The 21,514-nt window shown below is 39.4% G+C and overlaps 1 protein-coding gene across 1 annotated transcript in view; it reads right to left on the reverse strand.

Moving 5' to 3' along the window:
• Positions 1 to 21,514, reverse strand: part of TRPM3 (transient receptor potential cation channel subfamily M member 3) — a 484,965-nt gene that overhangs the window by 202,708 nt on the left and 260,743 nt on the right. Inside the window, 1 exon segment of the mRNA XM_073228642.1 lies at positions 14,258 to 14,429. Coding sequence (XP_073084743.1) covers positions 14,258 to 14,429 — 172 coding nt within the window.

Raw genomic sequence — 21,514 nt, forward strand, 5'->3', positions numbered from 1 at the left:
GATTGTCTTGATATTTCCTTGGTCACCTTTCAGGAACCAGTGTAGGAAACAATCTCAAGGGGAAAAATGGGGGAGAGGGTATGGATTTTGCATACCCTCTCCCCCATTTTTCTCTCATATATCTCTTTCTAGATATACAGATACAGATACATAAAATCCCATATCCCAGTTCTGCTTCTGCCTCCATCTATGTATCTATACCTATCTAGATACCATAATCTTCCATTTTATTATCTTATGCTATAGTTTACCTTCATATCACCTTATTAAGGATAGTCAATAAAAGGGAAACAAAAAATATATATCTTTTCTTTATGATTTGATAATAATATTTCCTAAGAAATTATGTCTAGTCCACATGTAGACCTTACTTATATTTACAGCTGAAATTGTGCTCATGCAGAAGGGATTCAGGGAAGTAAAATAAATTTAATTAGACCATTTGTTGTGCATTATATTTCAGAATATTGAAAGCTTTCATCTACAAGGCTTGCAATCCATTTCCTGCATTCCACCTATCAAAATCTTATAATACCTCTGTCACTTAACTCCCGTGAACATTCCCCCAGAAATGCTCTGTCTGAAGTTCTCTTGTACTTCATTTCATTAAAGGGCATGTAACACTTGTTGCCTTATAATGCAGCTAGTTATGGTTAACTTATTTGTAAAACCAAGTTCTTAAAGTGCACAACTATGCCTTATTTATCTTGCAACCTCTACAGATTTTTGTATATTGTAGACACACAAGCAAATACTGGTAGAGTTGTAGAAGTACTGTCAAGGGGAAATAGAACAGAGAGCAATCACAATTTATTTTAAATGACACATATTTTGAGTCCTCATTTTTGCTGCATTTGGAAAAGCTAGAGAACTTTTGACATGCATTTTGGCTTTATATGAAGCATCTTAAAAGTACAGTGGAGTAAAGAATATAGTGGGAGCTCTTTTATCTACAGTGAGCATTACAGACAATACTCAGCATGAAACAGCTGTTAAATGAAATGGCTGTTGTGTGAGCCAGCTCCATCACAGGGACTAGGACCTGGGGAGAGGGGAGTTGGGCTTTGGGGGACCCAGGAGCACAATAAAGGGAGATTGACAATTCTAGCTCTGCTAAACTGTACCCATGGCAGAGATATTAAAGTAGGTCATTTTCAGTAACCCCATTATACTAGGATATCTAGTTATGGCTAAGGATTGGGAATAAATTAAAGCTGTTTTGTCATTCACCCACTCCAAACAGAGAAGATAATTCTGGTTCTGATTTTAGCTGTTATCAAATAGTAAGCACCAAACTGTTCCTTGGTCTCATAATTTTTGTACACATCCTTTATGCATGATTTTAGAGTATTATTTTCTGTGATGTGTCCTTAACCAGCCTCTTCCCTTAGGTTTCCTGACTTGACTCTTTCTTTTTGTCTTAGATGAAGCAGAGGATTGCCAGCAGACTGAGTGAACAAGAGAAAAAAAAGTATGTGAAACACAGCTGTGCTAGCTCCTTACCCACAGGTCAAGGGTGAAGTACACACACTTAAGGGAGGAGATGCTGAACTCCTACATTACAGGGACAGGCTGACTACTTCCGAAGGTTCCCCTCGTCCCTTCTCTCTCATTTTCTCACTTTTCTCCTTCCCTTCCTCCTTCATTTCCTTTATTTTTTCCTTTCTCCCTCCCTCCCTTTCTTTCTTTCTTTTTTTCTATTATAAAAGCTATATTTGCTGATTATAAAAAACTACATTGAGAAGATTTTTAAAGATATAACTTCAAAGTGTCAGTTCCTATCTCCCTCACCTTATCTCACTCCCTACAAGCTGTGACTAATAATTGTTAACCTGTATCCTTTCAGATATTTTATAAGCATATACACATACACACACACACATATAATTTTCTAAAAATATAAATGTGATCATAAACACACAGTTTACTATTGTACAATAGGCTTTAAGTAAAAAATTACCCTTGGATATTTTTCTATATGAGGACAAACAGAGCTACTGCATTATTCATAATAACTTCAGTGTATTCCACTGTATACCTACATATAATTAGTCACTTACTGGTGAGTCTTTGGGTTATTTTCATTTTTACTTCTGTAAGAAATATGTAATAGATATGCATAGAATAAATTCCTAGAAGTAGAATTACAGGACCAAAGAATATTCACATTTACAATTTAATAGGGGTAGTCAAATTGCCATCCAAATAAGATCGACCATATTTACATACCAGTACATATTTCCACATATAGTTATTGGCACTATATATTTTTTCACCTGCTTATTGCCAATCTGATAGGTTAAAAAAACATCTCATTGTTGTCTTAATTTTCATTTCTTTAATTTTGAGTGTGGCTGAGCATTTGTATTTCTTTCCTGGTGATATTTCTATTGATATATTTTGCCCATTTTCTCATAGGACTTTTTTGGATTTATGGTCACCCTTTGTTATTGTGAAAATTAGCCCTTTGTCATGATTGCAGATATTTTCTTTGCTTTGCCATTTGTTTTTCCAGTTTGTTTATAGTATTTTCTAATGGGGCTGCTAAATGCTGACTCTATTTTTATAGCAACTTAGCTTGTATGAGTGAAAAGTCACAATCTCTCTGAGACTGGTATTATAAAAAGATAAAGGAAAAAGCAGGCAAGACAGAAACAAGGCAAAGTAAACTATTCTACATATAGAAATTCTAGAGAGGAAAGGTGAGTTGTTTTTTTTTAAAGCTTTTGCCTGTGGTTTTATTAAATCTATAAGGCAACAGCTCCTTCTAGAATTTGTTCACTTAGCAAGAGAGAAGGGAAAGCCCAACTGTCTATAGCTCTACCTTTGAGGTTCTATTGAATAACACAAACTAAAATCAAAAGAAAAACTAACTAGGGTTGGATCAATAATGACACGTGTATTGGTCTCTAAAGCAAGGTGACCCAATTCACCATTTATTAAGGGAAGCTCCACTGAGTAACATTTTTATAACTTTCAGTGCCAATAAACACTCTCAATTTTATATTTAAGGGCATTCAGAAGGTTTCAAGAGCCCTTCAGCTGTATTTTGCCAAATTACTCATTATCACTTAGGGATTATTACAATGTAGGAATGTCAAATTGGCTAAGGGGTATAAGAAGGTTTTAAATCCCTCACAACTCATCGGTCATCATGTCTCTCCTCAAACATTTACTCGGCAGAGATAGAGGGCGCTCTTGTTTCCCTAAGACAGGTCTGTTGTCCTTTTTCTCCAACAGGGTCAAGGCCCTGTTATAACCTTTCCTCCTCAGGATGGATATGAGAGGCTGACCAATTACATTCTACTGCCTGTTAACAAGATTACAATCATGTGTAGGGCACATGAGGATTAATTTCCAGGATTTCTCTTTGAAACATTAATATTAGTAGTACAGTGTCACAGAAACACAGAATCTGTTCTAGTTATTTTTGGTATTTTGGGACTTAAATTGTCACCAAATGACGTGCAACAAAACATGTGGCTACGGATCCATTATCAATGCACACGCATAATGCGCAGCACGCGTACGTTATTACTTCAAGGGTAAGGGGATCTGTCTGTGTTAGTTAACTTAAGAAGTTCACTAAGCCAGCATGGTCTAAAATAATCTATATGATTTTAGAAACCTGTTTCAATTGGACTTCAAGACGAAATTACCACTTTCAGAGACAGTGCAAGACTCTCACTGCATATCACTAAAACATTCACAGGGAGGGGGAGGAGAAGGTACAAATTGTATGTAACAGGAGCTAGTTATGGACAAGCCTCTCCAATCAGAACATATGGACACATTTATAAATGGCAGATAAGGTTTCATCTCATTTGTTAACTCCAGCCTATTCTTAGTAACCATCTGGAATGCTATGTTGAAAGGTGTGGCAAAAAACCACCAGCTGTACCCTAAACCTTCTCTTCTTCCCTTCCTTCACAGTAGTAGAATTGTAGCTGTCTATGTGATTGCCCAGGATAAAGACTACATTTTTGAATCCCCTTCTAACTAGATGTGAGCTCATGACCAAATACTGGCACACAGGATGCCAAAATGGTGTGCACGACTTCCTCACTGTGCCTTTAAAGGGAAAGGTTATGACTTTCCCTTGCTCCTTTCTCCTGTTTCCTTCTGTCCAGAATGTAGTTATGATGGTGACCCTGAAAACAGGGACGGGCAGAGCAAAAGAAAGAAGGAATCTGAGCCCTCAGTGTTGTGGCTACCATCAGGTCTGAAGTCATGTTCAGAATAACATATGTGTAAAGAATAAACTCCTGTCTCAGTTAGGGGTCCACTGTTAGGAGTCATTGCTGCAGCCACGGAATCTGTGGCCTAATGCATTCAAAATGGTTCTGAGCTGTACCAAGGCTCAGTGGGAAAGGTGTCACAATAGGTTGGCAATGTCAATCACAAGAAAGAGACTGATGGTCTCATGCCAACTCTGACCTCTTACTGTACGGTCTCCAACTTATGCCAGAATGGAAAACTCTCCAAAGAAACTATCATGTAAATCATACCTTACACCTTCCCTTGGCCATTTGCCTTCCTTTGTGCTACTATTGACCACTTCAAGCTTGGCTTCTCTGTATTTGGTATAATATAAGGAAGTAAGACTGACTTCATAATCATAGTAAGAACAGAAATAAATAATATATATAGTATTTATGATATATCATTTATTTACATATAAATGGCTATACTCCCTGACAATTGGCCTCCTGAGAAGCTTAATGCTTATTTCAATGATGCGGTCATTGCTAAAATATTTTTGGAGTTTTTTGAAATTGAAAATTCACGCATTTCTTGCAAATTTTGAAGCTACAAATTCACACATAATATGTCTGTGTCAAATCACTTAAACTTCTTTCATGCCAAACTAGCAACTCTTTGTTGAGCACTTACTATGTACAACATTAACATTAGTTTGGGTGTCAGAGAGGTTGATAAATCTAAGGATTTCAATATATTTAGATATTCTGTGTTAAATTTGCAAGGAAAGTTGGATTCATAATTTACTAGAAGGAAAATACTAGTCTGTACAAAGGGCCTACTACAGTCCAGGGAAATGAGAGACATATTCCAGAAACGGAATATGAATTTTTAAAATGTACTGCTTTGTGGTATTTTATGTCATGAATTTATTCATTCACTCAAGATTTATATTACTGCTCTTGTCCTTTCTTTCCAAAATAATTCTCAGTTAATTTATAGATTAAAAATTAGAGTTCTCTTTGTATTCAATTTCGAATCCTGTTCTACTAGAAACTTGATTAATTACAACATTCCCTGGGTAATGAATTCTAGTGAATAGGCTCTCCAGGGGCCTATGGATATAACAACCACATCTGTGGGCCTCTACATCTACCCCCAAACCAGCAAATGACTGTGGGCTGCAGGGCTTCTCGGGGCACCCAAGGACTCTTGACAGGAGAGCTCTCAGCCTCAAGCACACCTCTGGAGTCACTGAGCCTGAAGTATACATACCAGTGGCTCTAAAACATCACTGCTGAGTTGGAAATGCTGATCTGACTGACTTCATGAGTCAGTTCTGCCTGTTGACCGGGTTGGCATGTCTCTTCAAATGAAAAACCTTCCTTATAGCCTCTGTGGCAGATAGGTCAATTCAAGTCCATTTACAGTTTTCGAATATGCTGAGAGTGCCAACATAGAGGATGGCTTTGGTTCTCACCCAGGAGAGAACAGATTCAGAGCAAACGAGGTTAGATATGAGGGAGAACTTCCCAACAGCAAGTAGTGTCCACACCTGAGGGACATACCGGAGCTAACATCCAGCCCACGCTGTTGATTTAGGGTGCCAACGTCTCCACAGGTTGCTGAAGATTTTAAGTCTTACCACTGGCCCTCCCTTGCTGCTTCTCCTACATGTCTTTAAACTAGGACAGAGTATCTCGGAAGGGTGTGGCCTTGCAAAATGGGTGTGGGTTCTTGGAAAGATTTTAGAAAAACAACAGAAGAATATTCAAGGAAACATACTTGGGGTAGTGTTTCTTATGTGAGTGGTATTTGCACCAGGCATTTTTTTCAAGTAAAACTGCCCTGCACATAGGAGAATATTAACATTTCTACCTCCTCCTCCATGTTCAGGAGCCCCAGGAATTGTGTCAGCCCCAAATCCCTGATTTATTTTAATGCTTCCGAGGGTTAGCAGTGTCGCCCTAGTTGTGAACCGCTTGAGCCCATGTTTACGATTTATCATCAAAAAGTGGTGGTGAAGAGCTGGGATATAAGTGATGCAGTCACAAGTACTTATTTCTGATATGGAAATTGCATGGAAACAAAATGCTTTAAATTGGTGTGTGTCACCTCCCAGAGAGGAGCTTTTATTTTATTTTTAAAATAAAATCTCCTGGAACCATTGGACTTTATCAGTATTGACTCTTTCTGAGCATTAGTGTGTTCATGGGGCTCGTGTACCACATAACTCAGTGGAAAGGGAATATTTGGCCCATAATAAAGCATAATTTATCAGGGATGACATTCTGTACTACTTGGAGACATTATCATTATTACATTTGTTAGTTTGTGTGAATAAGCATATGATCATATATGAACAGGTGTGCTGGCTTAGGAAGTGCATCATAAAACATGTTTTTTTCCAGAAAACTCTAAATAACAATACCCTCAAATACCAGATTTGATTATATTTTATGAATTCTGCAATCGTTTCTGTTACTTGTTTACTTAGAAATGCCAGGCCCATTTTAATCTGCTGCTTTAGAGAAAAGTACTCTTAGTGGCTTCATTGGATGGGGCTAGACTCAAATGTCAATCATTACTCAGTCAAATTCTCTTTCAAGCAAACCCCGACAGTAGCAAAAATACTGGTTGTACCTACTCAGACACCTTCATTAACTAATATCACAAAATAAGTGCGTCTTTGACGACTTCGATGGGGACAGAACCCTTAGACTGACACAGATTTCACTTTATAGCTTGGAGATGACAAAGTAAAAAATTCTAGCCTTATAATGAAGCTTCCTACAACCAAAGTTGATGTTCACAATACAATTAGATATGCAATCTGAATAAAACTTTGCATTCAGCCAAACCTAAAATAAAACTTAAACACAAAGGAGTAACACTTTAGTCACATAGAGCCCAAAGATAGCCAGATTTCTGTCCTCTTCCGCCAATCTCCTTTTTAAATAAAATAGATTATAAGAAGAAAATCTGATACTGGCCCAAATCTAAATCTGCAACATATATTCTGGGCCAGTTCACATTTAGCCCAAGTTCTAACACCTCCACCACAGAGTATTCAACAGATCTACCAGACAGTCCTAATGACTGCTCCAAGACACTGGAATGGCTTGAATCTCTAAAGAAAGATGAAATTCTCTCCATTATGTTTTGTTTACTCAGGCAGGACAAACAATTATGGTTTAGAATATATTTTCAACAATATAAAAAAACAGAAGAGTTTTCTGTTACTGTCATGACTAAGACTTTAAATCACTCTTTAATGAGTAATATTAACAGAGGCTTGATGATATGTTCCAGAATGTAATTTGGAAGCCTCCTTTTCCCCTTTGAACCTTTTCTGTAACTACAGGGATACATGGCTTCTCCTTAACAGGCAGAGCCAGGTTCAGTTTGTTCTAAAGATACTCTGATGAACACCCTCAGCTATGATGGGCTTTGAAAGAGAGTGACCGGGTCTCAAGTCAGAATCTATGGCACCCAGGCTATATAAATGCAGGAAACGGTTTCCACTGGTGAGCTGCTGTACCACTGAGAAGGCAGAAAGAGAACCAATGTTTGTGAAATGTGACATGCCAGAATCCTTTTGTATGTTGATTCATCTAATCACAACACCGTGAGGTATTATTATCCTTGGTTCACAGATGCAGAAACAAAGCCTAAGAGAAATACGGTAATTTGCTGAAGGTCACAGAGCCACGCGGTCTGAACTCCCAGGTCACTGTGCCACTTCCAGCTTATACCACTGGCAAGGGTCAGAGACTTCCTCTTTTCCCAAAAGTTCTATTCTTCCATTCAAACTCTTAAAAGGAAAGAAAGTCAAAATTGCTGTGGATTTTTCTAATCTTCCTTTTTTAGGAATTACAAGGTAATATTTGTTTCAAATGCTTTTTTTTGGCCAACTACAAATAGAATTTGGGACTGAAAAAGATGATTGCCAATTTCTTTAGATGAACTTTAACATATGATAATGTAACTCTTAATTTTTATTTTTGGGAAGAACTGTTAAAAAATTCTTGGATCAGTATTTGCCATTATGTTGCTACTGAGTTACAGAAATACTTTAAAACTCTACCCAATGTGTGGCCAACGCTTGTTAAAAAGATGCTTTAGTATTGAAATATTTGTGTATGAAAGGATATGCTGTCTGGATTTCCTTCAGAATTATCCAGAGGAGAATAAAGTTGGGTATATATACTGAGAGACAGGAAACAAGATTGGCCATTGGGCTGAGCAATGTAAAGGGTGGGTGATAATTATGGAAAGTTACTATAATATTATCTAATTTTGTTTCTTGAAAACTTTTAACAGTAAAAATAACTGCAGAAAATATGCTTGGGATTTTAAAGTCTCATTAGGCTACTTACACACTACTTTCGGGAGCAGCCCCTTGGTATGCAGTCTTTCACTAACCTGCTTATTGAATAGTTACTATGTTCTCAGCAATGTGCTAAGTGAACATGTGATGAGCGATAACAATGAGATGAGCACTTGTTCATTATGGACCTGCTTGGCAGCATGCACTATACTTAATAACTCTCTTGATCACTTCTTGGTACCTTAGTCTAATCCTTTAGATGAATGATTTCATGTTCTCGTGGTGGTCAGCCCAGCATTGCCTTCTTGTGGAGACACTGATGGTCCTCTGGGGAGGTAGGTAGCCTCATTACCTTGCCTCTCTCCCGCTTTTTCCCTTGCCAGGAAAAAATCCCAACAGGCACTCAAACCAACTCTATGCCTGTTCTACTGCTCTAGCTGAACATGGCTGAGAAGAAAACACACTATCTCAGTGATTTCTGCCCCTTTACATTCATGACCACCGATACCAAGTAGGTGCAGATTGCTGTGGGTTAATCCTACATTTCCCTCATCCCTTCACCCTCCAAGTGTGTACACTAAGTAGAATTTTTTTCTCTCCTTAATTTCCTATATCTCTTCCTTTCCACACTCTCAGATGATGACCTGTATTTTCATAACTATAGAAGCTACCCACAAAAAAATTACCTTATCTTCCCTGAAGAAGAAGTTACCTTATTTTCCCAGAGAGAGAATGTTATACAGGGTGGAACTGTCTCTGTCCTAAGGCCCCATCTTCATTTGTGCCCTGAATCTCATTCCTCCCTCCCTCTCAAGTATTTTGTTCCAGCTCCCCAAAGATTGATCCTCAACTCCTACTTCTCTGTAAAACATACTCCTTAAGGGTTCTCACTAGTCCCATGGTTTTAAGAACACACTGATGTCTCTAATGATGGCCATGCATCATCCCTGGTGTGTCTGAACACTCAGCCCATTAGCAAGTCCTCTTGAGCTATCCCTTCAAAGTGTATCTTAGGACCATTACTGTATGATTCCACTTACATGAGGCACCTAGAATAGGCAAATTCTTAAAGACATCATGTAGAATAGTGGTCACAGGGGCTGGAGGGTGGGAGTCAAGGGGAGCTCGTGTTTACTGGGTACAGAGTGTCAGTTTGGAATGATGATAGTTCTGGGCATAGAGAGCCCTGATGGTTACACCCTGTAAAGGCATTCAATGCTACTGAACTTCATAGTTAAAAATGGTTAATATGGTAAGTTTAATGTTATATGTATCTTACCACATTTTTTAAAAAGATCAGTTCAGAAAATATGTATGTATATATTTGAATCCAACCACTTTTTACTACCTCTTGTGCTGCCATCCTAGTTCAAACCACTGTCCTGTCTCACCTGCATTGTTGCAGCAGCCTACTCAAACATCTCCCTGCTTTTAACCCTGCCCCCTCCCTCAGTCTGATCTCTGCACACAACAGCAGAGTGATGCTTAAACCATCAGGGAGATCCTGTAATTTGCCAGATCAAAACTCTAGAATAAATTCCCTCTTTACAAAGGCCTTGCTCTCATCAAACCCCAGAGGCCTTTGTCCCTGCTTTCAACTCTCTCCAGAATGTTCTCCCCACGGCTGACTCTCTGACTTCAGATCTCTGTCTCCAGGTCACCTTCTTCTAGAGGCCATTCCTGATCACCTGATCCAAACTCTCCTCCCAACACACACATGTGCTTACATGCAGACATGTGCACACACGCCAACATATGTATGCCTTCCTCTGCTTTATTTTCCTTAATAGCTCTTTTTACTTCTGACATCATATGTTCACTTGTTTGCATATTTACTTACTACCCTGTTGGCCTCTCTTGACTTAATCTCAATGAACTGCCTATTGCTACTCTTCTAGACTTTACCCATGACTGGTACTAACAGGAATTCAAAAAATATTTGTTTATTAAAGGCATAATCATAATTATTTGAGACTTTGCATATATGAAGTTTAGCAAATTGAAGATGAAGTGTTCTAAAGCAGGTAACTGGTCATGTCTGAAATAATTCTCCTTTAAAAAATAAAGCCCTTCAGGAACCAGTGACAATCGTTCAGAATGGACTGATGACAGAAGGGATGAGTGGAGAGAAGAGAAAAATGAGATCATAGGTGCCAGAGTCCTGAGAAAAATCCAAGACACTGGTGCTTGCAATATTATTTATGAAAAACTGACATGTTGATGAGACAGGGTTTAAAGCTTCCCTAAGCAGGATTTACTTAATATGTAAGGAAAATATTCTTCAGAAGATTAGGTCATTTATGCAAGAAAATAGACTTGTTGAAAGGTAACTGTGGTATGCAGGTCACCTTTAAGTGATCATAAGGAGGGGCACTTAAATGAGGAAAATACTGAGTGTATTCAGACATCCCCAGGGTCATCCTAAGTGTAGTCAGTGGCGAACAGTATTATTGTGGAATAGTGGTATAGTGTCAAATTTTCCGTAGATTCAACTGGGGCCTCCTGAAATTGAGTTCCAACTGTTGTATTTTAGATTTCTTAAAAGTGTTGAAGGAAATGAAAAAGTAAATGAGATTTTTAGAATGATCTTACAGAATAAAATTGTATTTTTAGTAGGAAAAACTATATTACTGCTAATTACAATATAGAGAAAAAAATAGTGCCCAGACTAGAAAGCAGAGTTGCTGCTCTAAAATATCAATGGGGGACTGCATTAAATATTTGTATTCTTATTTCTGCTGTTTCCTATTATAACCACGTCACCTTTTCCCCCTTCTTTCTCCATCCTGTTCTGGAGGCTCCTGTGTTCTCAGCGGGCACTTGGCTTCACTGCCAACTGAATGAAGACTCTGCTCTGCCTCCTACCTCACCTGCTCCCCTCGCCTGGGCCCAGGCCGCTTCTGAAGCGTGGAGGACTTGCTACTCTTTCTGGGCTTGTGGGATGAATACAGTAAAAAGACAAGTTGACCTATGACTCATGTTGGAGGGTGACCCACAGTCTCGGTTTGCCTGGGACTGTGGGGGCCCAGGGCCATGGGACTTTCAAGGCTAAATCGGAGAAAGTCCCAGGCACCTTGCCCTACTGATCACCCTTCCACTATTACGTTCAGGGATAGAGCTGGTGTAAGAGCTACCATGGCACCAGTCACTACAGCACGTGGGCAAATTCCCTGACCCTGAGGATTTTAACTTCCTGTGATGTCAGGGACCTCCTCCAGGCATTTTTACCCTCCTCTTCCCATTTAATTATTTTTGCCGAATGGGAACCTGTGGGTTTCTATCAAGCCTTAAATATAGTCCCCAAAGCAAGGAGAATTCTGTTTATAAATTATGATGATTCTGATGACCATCTGCCTCCTCTGCCCCCACCCTGTTCCACCTACTGTCACTTAACCTACTCTAGGGGCTCAGTTCCTACCCCAGACTCTAAGCCTAATTCTGTTTGTAGGCTTGGAACATTTCAGGAGTCTCAATTCTGCTTCTCCTAGCTTGGAAGCTTGGTCTGTGCTTCTCCCTTACTTTGTACCCTGCACAGTTGACTGGGTCCCCACTTATCAAAGCACCTGTGTGCACTGTCTTCCTTGATGATCCAGCAAGGATCCAAGGTCTTCAAGCATGGCATGAAGCATGTGCACTTGCCACGGCTCCTCCAGTGCCCCTGGTGGCCTGACCATCAGGACCTCATTTATGTATACTTGGCCTGCTCTGTGCCTCCATGCTGCTGGGCTCTGCTCCGCATGAGGCCAGGCTGCTACCCCTGAGCCTCTCTCGCAAGGCCATCCACGCATACAGCTCTGGAGAAAGGTGCCCCTCCAGGCATATCGATTACAAAAGTGTACCTGCCCCTCTGACGTGAACAAGTAGAAAAAAAGCTTCCTTTCCTTGGAGCAGCCTGGAAGGTACAGGACTTGGGAAACAGAGTCAGTCTGGGTTTTAACTCCCACTGGCACCGCCTCTGTTGAACGTGTAACTCACAAAAGCACAAACCTAGCTTTCCTCCTCACACTACTGACTAAGGGGCCCAGCTGCCACCAGGGCCTGCCACAAGGACATGCTTTGCTTGTCTGGACAGATTTCATCTCATTACCAAGCACTGAATTTGACCCTGAATTTGCTCTTTGTCTGCCCTGCTCTCATGTCCTTCCGCTTTCAGGTCACTTCTGTTGAAGCTCTTTTTCTTAATTCCATGGTGTTAAAAAAAAAATAGTGCTATAGCCTGTAAAAATCCAAACAGATAACACTATTATGTTACATTTGCCCTTTCTATCAAATATTGTAATAAAATTCCATGACAGTATCATAAAACCTATGCCCATTGGTTATAGTGCTTTGTCACATTTGATTTCTGCTGGTTCCTGGATCGATTTTCTAGTCTTTTTTAGTCATTTTTTCCAAAAGGTGTTTACCCTGGGAGATAATCCTATGTTTCTCTTTCCAAAGACAATTGAGTCTCAGATAGAAGAGTTTCTTAATACAATTTCGACTTTAGGCCTACACCAAAATGTATTACTTCCAGATTTCTTGGTGAAAAAGACAAAGGTATGAAACTTGACTACTCAAATAGCAGTAGCTCCTAAAAGATGGAACTAGAAGAGTACAGGAAAGAGAAGTTGTAGTTTGATAGGTTGGATACCCCAGTTCTGGGAGGAAGGTGGCTATAGCAAGGAAGAACCATTTGGGACAGACGCAGAGGAAGACTAGAGAAGGGAACAGCCATTTGCACAAGCTAAATCACATTTCACTGAACTTAAAACTACCTAGTCAAAGAGAATCTTTTGACATTTGGAATTGCCAGCTTTGAAAGTTCAGTCAATTAGATCCAACTTTCCCTGATGGAAGAGACGATTACCACAAAGTTTGAGCCTGCCACGAAGTCTCATGTGTTACTTTGTGAAAATGAATTGAATTTTATCTTGTGAGGAGGGACGGTAGATTATTTTCATACCTCTATCACATTTAAATGCAAGCCACTTAGTGACTTACAGAGGATTGCTGTTCGTATAATATTTTAAAATAGTTAAAGTGCTTTTTATAGTTATAAACATATGAAGCAGTATAAAATGTTTTTTATAATTAAATGTGCGCATGGTTAAGTATAGCATAGAACACATAAGTACTTAAGAGATGATTTTAGTGTAACCATCAGATATGTATTATGTGGTTTACATAAATATGCATGTATACTAAATACATATATATCTGTGGGCAATGAATGAATTCATACATAAAATTAAGAGAGAGTTTAGAGTTTCATCAAGATGATGCTTTAGTTTAGGCAATGTCAGTTCCCTTGAAATGCCTTCACACAGCCAGATCTGTGCTAAGATCAAAACCATTTTTTTTCTTCTTTTTTTTTTAACCATCAAAGATAACTTAATAAATGGAAACAGTTTCTCTAGGGTGCCTTTCCTCCTTGGAGTATTGTATAAGGGACGTAGGGAAAGTTTGGAAAGGAATGGTTATCTGCATTTTTAAACTCCAAATGGGGTGAACTTTTCATGCATGATCAATGAGCTTTAGACCACTCACTGGGTAACACCTCCTAGGCCTCCAATCCTCCTCCTCTGGGTGACATCCTCTGATTCTAACCACTGGCACAGCAGAAATAATGATCCATGTTTGAAACCTGCTCAAGTTTTTATAATATTGCTGCATGGTATACTTGAAGTTACTCATTTTTAATTTATTTCCTATGGTGCATGGCAGTGAGAACAGTGGCCTACTTACTTGTGTTTATCTTCTGGAGGGAAATATGTTTTTCCAGTTGCCTCCTCAGCTTCACCTCCGCTCCGTATTTTCCAGTGGTCCCATTGTCAGCCAGAATGAAGTGGGAATGCATGCTGTTGAGGACAGTGAGCTTGCTCATGGGATTGGACATGGTCTGATATGGCCGGACAACCTGCAGGATTTCAAAAGGAAGAGGAGGAAGTCAGAGAAAAGAAAGTAAAATATGACAAGAAGAACCAGACAGAGGAAAGAGGGAGAAGGAAAAATCAAGTCTTTGATACAGAAAACGTATAGTCTGCATCTTCCTAACACTGCTTTGGGTAGAAGCAAGATTTATAGTCAATGTTCCACTCAAACCAAGATTATACTTCAAGGATTATGTAATTATTTATTTATTGAATTTACGCAGAAAGTAGAATTTGGGCTTGCACTGGACTCAAAACTGGCATGTGAGTGACTTTTGTTTTGAAGTCTATCTTTTATTTGCTGAGGAACTAAAACTAATGTTGGTATTTTGCTACTTTCTTTCCTCTATCATGCCCACACTAATAGGCCCAGCAGAGTATTAGGATTCTGGAGTGTGGTGATGGGTGGGGTGAGAGCAGGGGTGATCTTTTCAGTCAAGCCTATATAGTAATCTGAAGGTCTGTTACTTAAAAATCAATACTGTGCTTATTAGATACCTTCTTTAAGTGGAAATGTTAATGTAAAATAACTGTCTCAGGAGAGGAATGTAAATCAGGCCCAAAATATTCATCTCTGTCTTATCTTTTGCTGTGTTATTTTGATTTCATGGTGACTTACACTACCTAAAACAGAACAATTCTTTGTGTGGTCTTCCAGAGTCTTGATACTAAAAGAAAATAAAAACCCATTGTGAGCTATTTGCTTTCTATGCATTACCTATATTCCTTGCAGCAATCCTGCAAGGAAGATACCATTATGATTACTGTGTAGATGAAGAAACAGAAATGGAAGTAAGGTAGGTTTACCAAGAGTTTGCTACACACAGAACCAGAATTCACACCCAGGTCTCCCTGATGCAAAAATCTTTGCTTATTCCCCTTTCCCGCACTGCTTAGACACAGTAGAAACATGACAGTGTGTTGGAAATCTACCCCTAAAATATTTAGGTAGAAACTTTACTCAAGACTATGAATAGGAACATTCAACAAGCTCACTGTTACCCAGTCCCCAGTCCAGTTACCCCTGTACTGAATCATAGAAGCTGACATGTCAGAAATGAATGCTACTGGGTTTTTATTTCTGTGCCTTTGTGCAGTGTGTACATTAATTATGAAGTTGAGATACTCTGGTTCATTTTCAGTATGCAATAACTCACTGTAAAAAGCTGCAGTAAGATTGAGTAGTTTGTTAAAAGAATTACATAGTGATTTAGTAAGGACAGTCTTCAATAGTAAAGATCTCATAAAAGTCATTACTTTTTAGATCATGATACTGACTTCAAACCCCATATTTCTATGCACCTGGCAAGCAAAATCTACTCAATAAATAGTGAATGAATGAACAGCAAAACTTGAGACAGACCTGCTTTTGTTCAAATTGAAAAAAAACAAACAAACCTTCTTTTCTGAATTGTTTGGGAATTGAGCTTATCTAAATTTAAAATGTGCAATTCTGAGCTTTTGAAATACATTTCATTCCTCTTACTAGCTGTCCTATTTGTTAATTTAGCATTAGTATACCATTTACTCAACTTCATTGTAATTGGCTCTTATTGATGAAGGAAGTTCATAACTTATTGATTATTGTTTCCAGCAATGGGTGGAATTGTTTCCAGTAATGGAGCAGTATTCAAGGACTCCTTTGTCTAGAGGAATGAATGAGAGTCCCCCAAATACACAGACAGTATTTTGCTAACCCCATCCTGAATTCTTTATCACTGGATGAGAGGGTTGCTTTCGGTTGAAATTCCCATTTTGTTGTTACTCATTCTTGATCATAAAACATTCATTCTACAGCAGAGTGCAAGCTGATGAATATTAATGCTTTGTTGAAAGAGGCTTAGCAAAAAGACTTTCTCCTATTCTTGAACGGCCTCTGCACTGCTTTTGGACAAAAGAAAATTCTTCTATTACGCTTCTCTTTTCTAACAGCAGGTCCCCCATGGCCCCATGCCAAGGTAGAGGAAGACCCAAAGAAAGCAGTTTTATGAGAAGCAGGGGACACTGGATTTTCTAGAGGTTAAACTATGTATGACGGTGAATTCCAGACACTTGTTCTAGTCTAGACATGAGGACAGGTTGTCCAATTCCTGGAACCTAATTAGAGACCATCAGTGAAAGTAATACTTTCAAATGAATAAAGGAGTGAAAACCATTCTGGGCCAAGCTGACGTATTCACCACAATCTGGGAATGAAAGAACATAATTAAATCATCTGACTATAATATTCTGTGTATCTATTTCCTCCACCAAATGATTTAGACAGTTGTGCTTTAGTCTTCTGAGTTTTGACCTTTTCTTGAGATATACGGTACACCAGCTCTTTGGAAATACTGTACATTTGAATCAGTCATGGCAGAAGGGTCAAGTTTACAGTATCATTCATAAATTTAAATTTCTTCCTCTTACTGCTCCCCATTTCTTTTGATCATATGTGAAGGTAAGTTAAATGTGGTCATATTGTGGCAGAGACTTTGCTAAATAATAGGGGGAATAAACCTGTAAAGCAAGTAAAATGCCTTAATTTATTTTCCAGTCACCACTGGAGGAAGATATACTGAATCCCGAAACAGTCCTGAAAGTATGAGCTATGGAAATCTGTTTGAACCCTACTCCTACCAATGTCTGTGTGAATTCGAGTCTGACATTTTTAATGTGCAAAAGGGAAATAATAAAACCACTTACATCATGGGGGTTAGATGGGATTATATGTGCAAAGTACTTGCCTCCATGCCTGGCTCCTAGCAGGTGATCTATAAATGTGAATTCCTTTGCAAGCTCTGCTTTATTTTACCAACTATAAACTGAGTTTCCAATTGCAAATAAGTAACCAAAATGAAATGATGGGAGACAAACCATTGACTTTTATTTTACTGTAAGGATTTAAATCAATCAATGAAAGGAAAAAAAATCGCAATCAGTTGGCAAAATATGCAAAGTGCTTTTCTTTGCCACATCCTCCCAGGCCATTTAAAAGGGCGATGCTCTGAAACTATTGGTTGATTAATGGCTAAGTTGGAAAATAACTTCCCACATACTTCTTCGGAAGAATGTCTTTTGGCCTAACTTGCCTACAAATCCTCTTAATATTCTTTGTGACCAACATGACAGCAGTCTATTTTTGTGTGAATTATGATTTGCATATCTACAAAAGATTTGCTGATCTTCCTGCAATGTTTTTCAAATAGGAAAAAATAATGTCTCTATATCACATGAATACAAATGAATTTTTCCTCCTGACAAAAATTTTGGAGGAAACGCACCCACTTTCATTGTTAAGAGCTCATAATAATGGGACCTTTTTGAAAATGTGTATATGTGAGTGCATGTGTGCTAGCAAGAACGCTTATAACATGTTCATGATTTACAGATGTATTAGATTACTGCAGCAAGTTACTCAGTGTTTCCTGAGAGAGTCAAGTCCTAATGCCCTGCAGTATCTATTGTGTACAATTGATCACCTTCTCTCTTAAGAATATAGGATGGATCAGGTTCTGCGTCATCCCTGAGAGATCTGAGAAGAAAGTCACTCCAAAAATAATTTCCTGTTTCATGGTTCAGATGGGGAATCTGGGTTGAGGAAGCCTGGATGGGGTCGGAAAGGCCTACCTATCAAGTGAACATCCGTGATTGGTAAACACAGTAGTATCTATATTTAGAAGAGAAGTTTGCTTAGAAATTGATTTTAGATACTTAGTACTGTTTGGGTGTCATGGGCCAGAATATCTCTAAGTAAAGACATTTTGCCTCCCTTTCTTGTCCCTCAAGTGTGGATGAGAGAATTCCTCACTCATTAAGCCACTGTGCACACCACTCCATCCTGGCTGGTTAGTAAAATCCTGTACACCTGGACTCTGAAACAAAGAGGCAATGCACTGGGGGCTGTTTAAGGAATTTTTGGAGGTAAAGGCCCTTTGTATAAGGTATTTGTCATGATCATTATCATTATTATTTGTCCTTGCCAGGCGGGGATTGATCCAGAGACATTGGAAAAACTGGACATCCTTCATGTGCTGGTGCCAGAAGGCTGCATTTCTTTTCCCTAGATGAGCTTAAATTGATCATTTTGGAGCTGCCCTAAGACACCTGCTTGAGTTTTCCTAGCTATTTACATACATGTTCTGGTCTCATCCAGGAGTACCTGGTGGGAAGTCAGAAGATGGGGCTTCTAGTTTTAGCTCATCTAGCTACTGATTTGTGATATTGGGCAAGTCTGTGACCTCATTCATTCATTCAATTACCCACTAAAAATGCTTGAGGAAATGTAAGTGGTCCGTATTATGCTGTTTTGAGGAGACATAATTTTGCCTCTAGGTGATAGCTCACAGTAAATGTTCAAAATATACTTATCGAAAGGAACTTCTTAGATGGCAGTTTTCTCACCTGTAAAATAGAGGTCTTGACTGTAATTTCTGAAGGTTTTTCTACCTCTAAAATACAAATTTTCTACCTGTAAAACCTCTAAATTTCTACCTCTGGACAGCCTGTGTTAAAGTTAGTACAGAACAATGACCTCCCATGTGTGTTGGCCACAAAAATGTAGTTTGCTCATGTTCTAGGGTCTCTTCCATCTTGTGGTGCTTTCCACACTGCAAGTGCAGGTTGGCCCACTGTGACTCCTCTCCTGAACAGAACTCCTCTCCTTTAACTGATTGAGTTAAATCAGTTTTCTGAGTCATCTATCACAGGCCTTGTGCAATCCGTCTTTACCACCTGGGTGAGGCCCAGGCAAGTAACAGGGGAATGCATGACCCAAAGAGTCATTCTTTCCCTCCTAATAACTAAGATTTAATTTAGGCAGGAAAGGACAATTAGCATTCACTGGCCCTTACTGTATGGTAGGTACAATGAGAGATACTTTCACATGGGTTAATCTGTTTCATGCTTATTTTAAAGGCAGAACTACAGAGGCTCAGAGAAGTGTCTTGGCCAAATTTGCCCCACTAACACTCTTTTCTCTGAACCACTTGTAGATCTTAAATTCCTGCAAAGGCCAGAAAACATTTAAAGGGACCAGCCTGATTTTAAATATATAGGATATTTTGGTTGGTTTTGCTATTGAACATTTTTGCCAGGGGCTCCGCTGAGCATGATGATCCTTCTGACAGCTGATTGGATTATTTCCAGAGGAAATAATAAGAACTGTGTAGTATAGAGAGGTCAAGAAGGCACCAGCAGGCAGCAGAATGGGGTTTATGCTTAGGAGAGAGAGAAACAAAAGGAGTGACAAGGCTATCTTAGGATCAGGCATGCATTTCTGGGAGGGATGAGGGGATACTGCTGAGGACTGGGAAGCAACCTCTGTATCTGAGATAAAGGACCATGGGGACAGAGGATGAAATGGGGCGGTGGGAAGAAAGAAAGACAGGATGGAAGGATGGAAAGGAAGGAGGGAGGGAGAGAGGGAAGGAAGGAAGGAAGGAGGGAGGGAGGAAGGCAGGCAGGCAGGCATGTGTGTCTTCATAATTGTAGTGAGGCCTGAACTAGTGGGGACACTGGCTTGTTATTCCCTATCAGGTGGCTCAGACAGAAGTCTAGACGTGAAGCAGGGTCATACTGAAACCCAGATGCTGCTTCTTGGATAAGCGATCCAAATGAGAAACCAGCAAACCCAGGGAGGGCCCACATATCTCAGCTGCATGGCTCCCACTGAAATCCACTGGAGGAGCAGTTACATCTTTTTATAGCTCTTTGAAAATGTGTCCATCAATTCATGGGCTTGCGGACAGCTGCACTGTCCTCATTTCAGCCTTTCCACTCAGATAGTCTCACCTCCCTGTGCCCTATCCTGAGGGGAACCATGTACCATTCAGACACAGAACCTACTGGCAGTGGGAAAAGGCCCCTGAGTTCTGCAAGGGGTTACTTGCTTTAGAAATTATCATGCATCTATGGGATAATTTTAGAATATGCTAATAAATTCTTTGAAAATCTTCCCTTAGTCTAGGCTGGATTCAGTGACTCATTTCTAAGAAACAGAATAAAACAGAAATGATGGTGTGTGACTTCCAAAAGTGGGTCATAAAAGGGTTCTTAGCTTTCTCTTGGATCACATACTCTGGAGGAAGCCAGCTGCTGTGATAAAAAGGCAGCCTTCGGGAGAGGTCCACAGGGCAAGGAGCTCCTACAACAGCCATGTGAGTAAGTCACCTTGGAGGAGGGTACTGTAGCCCCTTTCAGTCCTTCAGATGATGCAGCCTGAACTGACATCTTGACTATGACCTTGAGAGAGACCCACGCCAGAAGCACCCAGATAAGCCACTCACAAATTCCTAACACAAAAATAAACAAATTCTTAACCCACAGAAACTGTGAGACAGTAAATGTTGTTTTAAGTCATTAAGTTTTAGAGTTATTTGTTACACAGAGACAGATACCACACTAGTGTATTATCATCTTCCTTGAGACTTCAAAATATATTTCTCTTACCTCTTATTTTAGATTTGCTGGTGCATCATCATTTCAAGGTCTCCAGCCCCCCTGCAACATCTGAGCTGCTTGGCGTTCCTTCCCTGAGCTCTGATTGGTTCTAGGACTTGTTTTCCCTGGGGCTGTGATTATCATCTGCCACTTTCCCTACACACCTGACCCCAGTCACCATCCTTCCTCATTCACCGGATGATCTGACTTCTGTGTCTACACCCTTGCCAGCTGGGTGACACTACACAGGCTAGTTTCTCTCTGTGTCTCAGTGTCTCCATATATTAATGGAGGTTAATAATGATTTTAACCACCTCCTTGGGATACTGTAAGGATTAACTGAGAGAGAGAAAACTCATGGAACAGTGCACACATAAACTCCAATGACAGCTGCCGACACTATGGAGACACGTTATTTATGGAGACATAGTATTCATAATAGGTTAAGGATATGGTCTTGGGAAGTAGATGGCTAAGGTTTAAATTCTAGCTGCATGATTTTTTAGTTATGTAACATTGGACAAGTTACTTAGAATCTCTTGGTGCTTAATTTACCATCAGGAAAATAGGAAGGATGATAGTGATGCTAAAAATAACAACTTCTGAGTGCCATTAGGAGAATTAAATGAGTGCGTCCACAGCTTAGATGATT

The sequence above is a fragment of the Manis javanica genome, chromosome 2 (genome assembly GCF_040802235.1).
Source record: "Manis javanica isolate MJ-LG chromosome 2, MJ_LKY, whole genome shotgun sequence".
NCBI classification, from domain to species: Eukaryota; Metazoa; Chordata; class Mammalia; order Pholidota; family Manidae; genus Manis; species Manis javanica.